This window comes from Bathycoccus prasinos, assembly GCF_002220235.1.
Source record: "Bathycoccus prasinos genomic : Chromosome_4".
NCBI lineage: Eukaryota > Viridiplantae > Chlorophyta > Mamiellophyceae > Mamiellales > Bathycoccaceae > Bathycoccus > Bathycoccus prasinos.
In genome coordinates, this window is record NC_024005.1 from 942,822 (window position 1) to 952,866 (window position 10,045).

General features: G+C 46.5%; 5 protein-coding genes and 1 non-coding gene across 6 annotated transcripts; 3 read left to right on the forward strand and 3 right to left on the reverse strand.

Annotated features, from left to right (window-relative positions):
- Window positions 1-334: 334 nt before the first annotated feature.
- On the forward strand, window positions 335-1,342 carry Bathy04g04820 (predicted protein; the record flags this gene model as incomplete). Its single annotated transcript, XM_007513605.1, has 1 exon — window positions 335-1,342. The coding sequence occupies one exon, from the start codon at window positions 335-337 to the stop codon at window positions 1,340-1,342; it is 1,008 nt and encodes a 335-aa protein (XP_007513667.1).
- A 283-nt stretch (window positions 1,343-1,625) lies between these two features.
- Window positions 1,626-3,323, reverse strand: Bathy04g04830 (small conductance mechanosensitive ion channel family; the record flags this gene model as incomplete). Its single annotated transcript, XM_007513724.1, has 1 exon — window positions 1,626-3,323. One exon carries the CDS (start codon window positions 3,321-3,323, stop codon window positions 1,626-1,628), a length of 1,698 nt encoding a protein of 565 aa, XP_007513786.1.
- A 206-nt stretch (window positions 3,324-3,529) lies between these two features.
- Window positions 3,530-4,699, reverse strand: Bathy04g04840 (unknown protein; the record flags this gene model as incomplete). Its single annotated transcript, XM_007513778.1, has 1 exon — window positions 3,530-4,699. One exon carries the CDS (start codon window positions 4,697-4,699, stop codon window positions 3,530-3,532), a length of 1,170 nt encoding a protein of 389 aa, XP_007513840.1.
- A 133-nt stretch (window positions 4,700-4,832) lies between these two features.
- On the forward strand, window positions 4,833-4,905 carry tRNA_Val_TAC. The gene has a single exon. It is a non-coding gene; the product is annotated as a tRNA-Val (tRNA).
- Window positions 4,906-4,956: 51 nt separating this feature from the next.
- Window positions 4,957-6,825, reverse strand: Bathy04g04850 (predicted protein; the record flags this gene model as incomplete). The annotated part of the gene is made up of 1 exon (XM_007513645.1): window positions 4,957-6,825. The coding sequence occupies one exon, from the start codon at window positions 6,823-6,825 to the stop codon at window positions 4,957-4,959; it is 1,869 nt and encodes a 622-aa protein (XP_007513707.1).
- Window positions 6,826-6,989: 164 nt separating this feature from the next.
- Window positions 6,990-9,284, forward strand: Bathy04g04860 (unknown protein; the record flags this gene model as incomplete). The annotated part of the gene is made up of 1 exon (XM_007513755.1): window positions 6,990-9,284. One exon carries the CDS (start codon window positions 6,990-6,992, stop codon window positions 9,282-9,284), a length of 2,295 nt encoding a protein of 764 aa, XP_007513817.1.
- Between the last annotated feature and the right edge of the window lie 761 nt (window positions 9,285-10,045).

Genomic DNA, 10,045 nt, shown 5'->3' on the forward strand with positions numbered 1-10,045 from the left:
CTTTGCTGAGAGCTCGACACGACGCCGTTTGTTTGCTCGTCAACACATTCCGCCACAAAACAACTTTTGGCGAGAGAACGCGCATTACACACAACAAGAGAAACAACGAGAGTATATAAAAACACGATCACAAACGACGAGATCGTCACCACACCGGAAGAGAACAAACACAGATCTCTTTTTGAAACGAGCGCAAAGAGAGAAGGAGGAAAAAGAAGTCTTAAGAGCGCGCGCGATTTGGATTTGGACGTTCCAATAGACAGAATTGAAGAAGTTTAAAAGAGAAAACGGAATCAAACAGAAGAGATACAAAGAAGAAGAAGAAGAAGAAATAATGTCGCATCGAAACTCGTACGAGGATCTTTCCCTGAAAGAAATGGGCGATCGAGCGACGACGCCGACGTACTGGAAAACCGAGGAGGAGTGGTTGACGAAACACCACCCGAGCGCTTTGTTGCTCAATGATGATGATGACGAGAACGATGGCATCGAGGGAAGAGAAGAAGAAGAAAAACAACGAACGAATCAGAATAACAGTTTGATCGCGAAATTGAAGAAACAACTGAAATCGGAAGGGAAACAGTTGGTGGTTTTTTTGGATTACGACGGGACGTTATCGCCGATTGTATCTCAGCCGGAAAAAGCGTTCATGTCAGAAGAGACGAGGCGAGCGGTGCAAACGGTGGCGAAGAAGTTTCCGACGGCGATCGTTTCCGGACGAGCGAGAGAGAAGGTGTACGATTTTGTAAAGTTGGACGAGTTGTATTACGCGGGATCGCATGGGTTAGATATAGCCGGTCCGAAAGGCTCGCCAGATATCGATTATAAGCCGTGCTTGTGGGCAGAGGATGTCATGCAGAACGTGTTTGAGACGTTGAAGAAAAAGTTAGATTCAATAAAAGGCGCGGTTGTGGAGACCAACGTGTTTTGCGTGAGCGCGCATTATCGCCAATGCGAAAACGAAGAGGACGAAGCAGAGGTGGAAAAAGCGGTAGATGAAATCGTAGCGCAAAATAAAGACAAGTTGCGGAAACATTCCGGGAAGAAAGTGTGGGAAGTGAAACCAAAAGTCGACTGGGATAAAGGGAAAGCTTTGTCTTATTTGTTGGAAGCTTTGAAATTGAACGATCGAAAAGATGTCATTTCCATGTATTTAGGCGACGACGTGACGGATGAAGACGCGTTTGAGGTTTTACGGAAACTCAGCGACGACGAGACGCAAGGCGACGGCGTCGGGATCGTGGTGACCAAAGTTCCCAAGCAAACGAAAGCGAGTTATTCGTTGAGAGATACCGACGAAGTTTTGCAATTTTTAACCAAAGTCGGAAACATAGACGTGTAGGAAGACGAAAGGCAGAAAGCAATTTTTACTACAGATTATTACTGTACATAAAAAAAGCAAAGAAGAAGAAAAGAAATAGAAGTGATAGAGTGCGTGTGTGACTGTGTATGTGTGTGTGTAATATTATTTTAAAGAACTTTGTGAAAATGCTGTAAACGAGTACTACTAAGTAGTACTACGTATGATTAAATAATGATGATTAAAGAGGAAATACATACAAAAAAAGAATAGTTATAACACGCCGCGTTTATATACGCACAAAAGCGCAAAAGCGATTTGTTTTTCACGAAGATAAAATGCGACCATCGAACGAGCCGTCTTGCGACAAAAGCAAGGGAGTCGTGCCTGCACTCTTTGGTGCGTACTTCTCCAGAAGTCGGCAAACTTCAAGGCACACGTCTTGTCGCAAATCGTAATACGCGTCACCACCTTCCGCCATCGGGATGAACGCTCGTACTTCCATCTCCAACTTTGCCGAGCCTAAGTTTGTGATCAGTGATTTGGATCCAGCCTTAACATCCACGTGTGGATGTTTAGCCAAAAATTCATTAATGCCTTCTTTGATTTGAGTCGCCTGGCCGACGTCTTCGTATCGAATTTCAAACGCCGCTCGAACGAATCGATGCGTCGCTCGAGAATGGTTGATGGTCGCGTTGCCTAAGAAGAAGCCATTTGGTACGATCGTTGGTTTCTTATCTCTCGGCATTAACAACGTCGAGTACCAGCCAATCTTCTCGACGCTATATTCACTGATTTTTGGTGAATCTGATCCTCTAAACTTACCACCAGACGCCAACAAGACGATCTTATCGCCTTCGCTAAACGGCGACGTGACGGCGATGATGACGCCGCCGATTAAATTCGCGATGAAATCTTTGGCGGCTAAACCAAAGGCTAAACCTCCGAGACCACCGAAAGAGAATAAAAACGAGGCAGGTAAGCCAAAAGTGACCAGAGTAGCCGCAAACGTGGCGAGTAACGTGATCATGGTGGCAAATCGAACCAAAATTAACTTCTTCCCTTCCTCGGTTTGCGCCGAACTATCCGGGAACATTTTCGTCAACAATTGGCTGCCGTACTTTGATAACCACATCGATACGATAAGCCCAGCGGTAAAAATATACGTCCCTCGATCAAAACCCGCGGCCACGTTCTCGGGAACCGCAAAATTTACATACATCGCGTCCACGAATTCACACGTCACGTCGAAAACGTACCCGGTGATCCACAAAAACATTAAAGCGCCGAGCGGTTTCCCAATCCAATGCGCGAACGTTTCTCGATACGGTGAATCCAAAACGTCCGCGCTTTCTAACTGCTCGATTACTTTCTCTCTTTTTGAATCCTCTCCTCTTCCTCCGAACGCTTTCATCCTTTGTTTTTCAAACCATAAAAACATCTCCCGTCTTCGTTTTATAACCAACCTCAACGCGAATATCGCCCATACATCTTCCAAGTTCCACGGTTCGTTGATTTTCCGATCGATCGTATCGATGGTCGATTTCGCCACATCTAAAGAACATTTCACCGCTTTTTTCGACTGTTTGCGTAACTCGCGAACGGCCGTGTTCGTTGGTTCTTTCCGTTCGCCTTTCGCAGAAGGAGAAGCAGCAGCACACGCAGCAGACGGAACAAAAAACCCATTTTCAGTAAACCCAAGAAACCCCCCGAAAGTGGCGGAAAAGACGAACATCATCGCTGGGGCGACGATCATTTTCTTGATGAGCATTATTTTCGTCGTCGTCGTTTTCATCGTCGTCGTCTTCTTTTTTTCCTCGGAAGAGGAGGAGGAGGACGAAGAAGAAGAAGAAGAACGAAGAACAGAATGTCGACCTTTTATTATCCGATGTTGACGACGAATTTGACCTTTGAAGACGACGACGGAGGAAGAAGTTTTCTCGCTTCCTTTTGATGATAATAACAGCGAGCGAGGACGACAAGGTCGTTTAAAAGAGGATTGAATCGTCGTCGTCGTCTTCATTGCTGCGAATATCGTCGCTGTTGATGACATTTTTTTTATTATGTGATGTCCTCGACTTTTGACGACTTTTGACGGCGCTCTCTTCCCGTTGTTTGTCAAGTGTAAGTATGTGTGCGGATGTATGTTTATTTAAGTTCATTCGCATTCGCTAGTAGTACCTCTCTCTACTATATATATATATACTAGTATTATTATTATTATTATTATTAAGAAAACAAGTTATCGTCGGCGACGAACGAGATGGAAGAATTCGTCGCGTCGCGCTGAAGATGGTGTCGATTACGATGACGACCGCCTTTTCTCGCCCATTCGTTCAACGCGGTTTCGTCCACCGACCGTAAGAGCTCGCTCCATTCGTCCTTCTCCTCTGTATTCTCGTCGTCGTCAAAATCTTCTCGTAAAACATCCACGATGTTTTTCAAAGCGCGAACGTCGATGATATCGTCCGCGGTTCCCGAAAACGAACGCTCGTCCGGGCATGTGAGCAAGGCTATTTTTGTTCTCGTCCTCTCGGCGCTTTTGCCGTCGTTTGCCATCTGGTTCAAGCGGTTGAACAACGCCGCCCCGGCGCCGACGACGGCCCGGCCTACCGATAAAGGTTTCTTATTTGTGCTATTTTTACGTGTTTTTGTATTCGAATAAGTAGTGTACGCCTCGTTCCCTACGTATTGCACGGCAAAACGAGCGCTATCACCGAAACCGTTTTCATCCGCGTCCGTATCGTCGGCGTACGAGGAAACGAACGACGTGACGACGAACGCCTTTCGTAGCGGCGATGTTTGACGACTACGCATCCTTCCTTCATCGTCGTCGTCTGGAAAGAGACTCTTTAAAACTGTTTCCGCCCATCTCGTCGCATTTTCCACGGGAACGTCGTACGTACACTTCACGAGAGCGATCTTCGTTTCTCTCTGGTAATACACGTCGCACGTTCTCGTGAACGTCTCGTTTCGTTTTGTGTTCTCGTCGTCAAAATCATCATCGTCATCAAAATCGTCGCTCAAACAGTCGTTCCGTTCGCTCACGCCTGATACTTTCACGTGGCCAATCTTCTCAAACTTTTTGTTTTCCCTCTTAAACGAGGATAAAATCTCCTCGCACACCGTCAGAGGCACTCGGCTGTTCGAGAAGAACGCGATCGTTTCGATGCCTTTTTCTTCTTCTTCTTCGGTGTTTCTTCCCAACGACGACGACGATTTGGATTTTGAGAGAAAAGCAAACGCCACTTTTGCCTGCTCAGACGACACATAGGACGACGACGATTCTTCCAATACTAATCGTCTCCTCGCTCGTTCTTTTTCGCACGCTTTCTCCTCGTCCTCGTTTTCGTTGGTTCGTTCGAACACGTCCTCCTCGATCGGGTTCGTCAACAACATTGTTTATTATTAGTAGAGAGTCTCTTCTGTGAATGGCGTTTTTTGTGTCTTGTTTTTCTTTGTTGCTCAAATTTTTATTTTTTTGTTTTTTTTATATAGAGTAATGTAAACCCTAATTGAGGAGAATCGTCTCGTTCGATTAGCTTAGTGGTTAGAGCATCTCGTTTACACCGAGAAGGTCACGCGTTCAACTCGCGTATTGAACAACTTCTTTTTTTTGCATCATTATTAATATAGTAGAGTATTATAGTATTATATTAAGCTATGAAATCGTTGAATGGATCGTACGTGGAACTCCCGTCCTCGTCCAACAAGTTTAACTGCCTCAAGCGTCGCTCTTGGTAATACTCTAAGCGATCGACAGAGGCGCGAATGGTTTCGAAATATCGCAACGTGTTTCTGAGCGCTTTTTTTTCGCCCAACAAGACGCGAATGGAGAGAAGCTTTTCGTCGGAAATGTCCTGGATCGATAACATGTCCTCGTCTTGTTCGATGCTCGTTTCGTATTGCAACAGAGCGTCTTTGCATCCCGCAATCATCGTTTCGCAGGCTTGCGTTTCGTTCTCTTTCGAGACGGGTTCGGAAATCAACTCCCACGCGTTGTTTCGAAACAAAGCTTCCAACAAAAACGCGTCCGAGCCTTGGATGTTCAACAATCTGCTGAAAACGCGCAAGTTTGGATCTGGATCTTCGTACGCTTTTAAATAAAAGGTTGGATCGTCGCCGCCGCCTATGATTTGTTGACTCACGTCGCAAATGTCGATTTTATCGTCTCTGTTTGGATCGTTTTCTGGAATGCCTATTCGTAACTCGTAGCCACCGTTTCGTTCCACGGGATCGACGAAGCCGTAATCGACGCAGGTTTTACCATCCAAAGGTCGCTCGTCGAAGTTGATGGAGGCGTAGTAATCCATAAAAATTTCCTCGCCCGGTTGAATGGTATCTTGTTGCGCTCGAAACGAGGCGAATTTGATGTTGTTATTCTCGCTTTTTGCGCCGCTACTCTTACCGCTACCGCTGCTCCCCCTGGCGTCCTCCTTCTTCCCACCACCGCCGAATAAGTTTGTAATCGCCGCCATGGGTGAACCCATCGCGCCGTCGTCCATACCTGCCTCGTAGACTTGCCAATCTGGCTTTTTCTTCTTCCCGCCAACCCCAAAATCGTTCTCCGAATATCTCGCCTTGTGGTTTAACATGTCCAACCCGGGAACTAAGGTAACTTCCGACCCGTCTCGCATGGGTTGTTGCGCTCGAGACCGTAAAATTCCAAACGCCCACAAGAACGTATCCTCCGGTACACCGTCGTTGCTTAAATTCAACGACTCGTACGTGCCTCGAACGTACGAATCGTACCCAGCCGCGTCGTCGAGGAGTTGCGACCCGGCGATTGCGTTCACGTCCTCCGTCGACCAAAATAGCGGCGACTCTAACACCGTCGCTTCGCGTAAATAACTCAAATACGGCGCGTAAAACGAACTTTCGCCTTTCTCGAGTTCGCACACCAAATACACGGAAAGTTCCACCCACGCCGGCGCGGCTTCGCCTTGCGCCGCCAGACGCTTTAAAATCTTCCCGCACTTCCCGTCCGCATCTTCTCTCGCTTTCTCCGCAGTCATCCACACCGAATCGCCAACTTTTAAGATCGACTCGTTCTTTTTAATACTCGTGTTATCGTCGCTGCTGATGTTACTCCTACTACTACTTGTACTACTACTTTTACTACCACGATTGAAAATACCGCACGTGTTTTTACGAATCATCAAAGTGTTATCTTCTTCCATCATAGAGCTAAACCCAAACTCGCACTTTTCGTTCATCTCCGACCCGTTCTCTCGAAGCCATCGCTCCAAATTCGACAATAAATCTTGCACTTTCGCTTTCTCGATGTATTTAGAATTGTTGTTAATGTTGTTGTTGCTGTCGTTACTCCTCGTCGCTCGTGTTGCAATCGTTGAATAGTGATTCTGATGAATCTTTCCTCCTTTACCTCGCGATAAAGTTGAAAACGATGATTTGGAGGAAAAACAACGAGAAGAAGAAGAAGAAGAAGAAGAAGAACGACAGTTGTTGTTGTGAGAGACGCACGGAGAGGAGGAGGAGGACGAGAGAAGAGGGAAGAGCGTCATCGTTTCACTTTTCTTTGTTGATTAAAATGAGGAGATGAAAAAATGACGAACTTTTCCCGCCATTTTCTCCATACTAATACTCTAATAAGTACAACTCTTGTTGTTGTTGTTGAGAAGAAGAAGACGAAGACAAAGAAGAAGACAAAAGAGAGGACGGAAGACAAATGTCTTCTTCTTCGGCGTATTTCTTGGAAAAGAAGACGACAAAGAAAACACCCACAGAGGAGGCGTTTGAAGAGGAGGAACACGAGAAAAACGGGAAAAACATTAGATTTTATAACGATTCGCGGACGAGGAGGACGAGAGAAACGTCTTCGTCTTTGAATTCGTCTTCTTCTGAAAACGCGAAGGATTTCCCTCGCGTGAGAGAGATTTTGTGGGACGCGGAGACGACGACGAAGGAGAAGGAAACGACGACGACAGTGGTTTGGTCCAGCGACGTCGGGCCGACGATATTTCAGTTCGTGGACGACGACTTTGACTCGTTGGCGGGAAAGATACTCGAAAAATTAAAATCAAAATCGGTTTCGCACCATCATCTCTACGCGAGATGCGATTTTAGCAGCAGCGAGGGCAACAACAACAACAACACGATGTATAGCAGTAACAGTAATAGCAACGATAGCTTTGGGATAGTGACGATTAGTAGCAGTAGTGGCGTCAAAAGCAACAAAACAGGCGAAAGAAACAAACGCGGATTTAGTCATTGTAGTAGCGAGAGACGCGTACCGCTGGACGTCTCGTTCCGCCGCGGCGGAGGAAGTCAAGAAGGGAAAAAGCGATGCGAGAGAATGGCATCGCGATTGGCGTGGGGGAAGAGTTTTACGAGCGTGAGAGAGTCGTTTTACGCGACGTGCGATGCGATGCCTTTAACGACGACGAAGAGTATCGTCGTCGACGCCGAGGAGAAGGAGGAGGAAGAAGAAGAAGAAGAGATGGACAAAGATAAAGATGAAGACGAGCCGTTGACGCCTCTGGACATGTGGCCGATGCGAATAGGAGCCGTCGTTGAACGGTACGACGGTGTGAAAACGAAGCGAAACTCGCCGCCTGCGTGGAAAGTACATCTCACCGTAGCCTTGGAGATGCCTTCGTGCGCTTTCCGGTTTGCGCCGATTCGGCCGTTGAGGGTCTCCAGAGAATTTTCATCATCCTCTCGAGTTATTTCCGCGTTATTCGATGACGACCACTTTTTGAATGGTTACAACGGTAGAAGGACGAGGGAAAGTTCTCTTTCTTCATCTTCGACGACGAGGACGAAAATGACGACAGGATTTCTCACGCTCGATCGAGCTCGCCGGTTGTGCTTTCTCAAAACAAACTCATCGAGAGTGCATAATTGTGAAACGCCTTTGGTTGGTGTTTGGATACATCGTCTCGATGATGATGCTCGCGATAGTCTTGCATTTTTACAATCGAGCGAAGTGTGGGCGGCGTGTTTGCGCTACGCCTCGAATTCTGTTTTGAGGAAAGTATCTCAAAACGGCAGTTTTCTAGTCTGCGTTGTGAGCGGCAAAAGAAAAGATGACGACGGAGATTATGACAAAAAGAATGCCTCCGCGGCGATGCCGCGACTCGAGTGCTACGATTGCGTCGCCACGCAAGGAAAAGAACCTTTCGTGCCGCATCAAGTTGACGTCACTTTAAATACAAATGCCGACGATTCCAACGATTCAGCGGATGCGTTTGTTCTCGGCGCGGTGAAAGAAATCAATCGCGCCTCGATCGCCTTTAATTTTGATCGCAACAACAACGGCATTGGCAAAGAGAACAGAGGAAAGGGGGAGAACGATGAAGGCGACGACGACGACGACGACGACGAAAACCACGAAATCGATGATATTATTGGGTACAAGAATTTCGGCAGCGCAACTTTCCCGCGTCCAAAATCTGAGGATACAAAAAATATGTCAGAAGCAGAAAGAGAAGTTGTAGCTTTAGAAAAGATGCTTCAAAATCGACATCGTCGCGATGAGGAATTCAATAATAAGAGCTCTCCAGTGAGAGGTACCTCCGTATCGACTGGAAATCTCTCGCCTCGCTCCTTGGCGGCTGATTTGGTGAAACGCGCCGAGCGTTCGTTTGCGAATAACCGAAGAAGAGTTAATAAACAAACGTCGATGCAAAAGGGTGCAAGAAAAGATGGCCACAAGCCGTCGAGCGTATTTGTCGATAAAGTTTTGCGCGAACGTCTTCGCCTCGTTCGTTTCGTCGTCGAAGATCAACTCGAAGAAAGCTTCGTCGAGGAAGAAGACCGCGGACGAGGAAGAGGAGTTGATGCCTACTCAGAGGAGGAGGAGATGGCAACTGGAATCATCAATACTACTATTTTTAGAAGTAACGATCACCATCAACGAGAAAACAAGAGCGGCCCCGGCGATGATGGTGACTATAACGACTATCATAACGACGATTCAGACGACGCCGACGCGCACATTCTTCGCAAATACACTTCTTAGACTTTCTTTACTAATTATTTAGGGACTCATTTCGAATTTAATGGCCAGAATCGAAAGAATCGAACAGTCGTTTTGAAGCAATTCGCCCTCAAAAATCTCACACGCCCATCAAAGCTTAAGCTTTCTTGCGCTTTATAACGTAACAAAAGTAAACTACCATAACAGTTTACGCGTAGTACTTTAACGTAGCTACCGCTGCTCACCGTGAATTAGGACGCGTCTTCTCTGTTTTCTTCCGAAAAAAAAGAACGCGCGCGAATAGGATTTGAACCACACCGACGAAAGAGAAATCGAAGGCTTCGTGTTCAAACAAGTAGAAAAGGCGACGCAGATCTCCTCCTCTCTCTTCGCGAGGACGACGATAAGGGAGTGAAAACAAAAAGCTTTTCACTTTCCTTCTCTTCTTTAGGAGATCTGATCCTCTTTTGGATCGGTAGTAGATAGAAATATACCAGAGCGTACACAAGGTACGTCATCTCATCGTCAAAGTCAGCCGCGATCGTGGATGGAGTGATTTCCGTCTCAAACGTCTCTCTGTAATCCAAATTTATCTTTTTACGTGGCGCGCGCGCCGCTTTCCTTTTCTGTGGTTTTAAATCACTCACAACTCCTTCCTCGTTTATATCACAACAGATCAGATCAGATCAGATCGTCTTCGCTCTCGTAGAGAAGTAGTTTTGTAGTGTGTATACACACACACACGTACTAGAAGAAGAACTCTTTCCGACGACGACGACGTAAAACGACGCGATAAGAGGAAG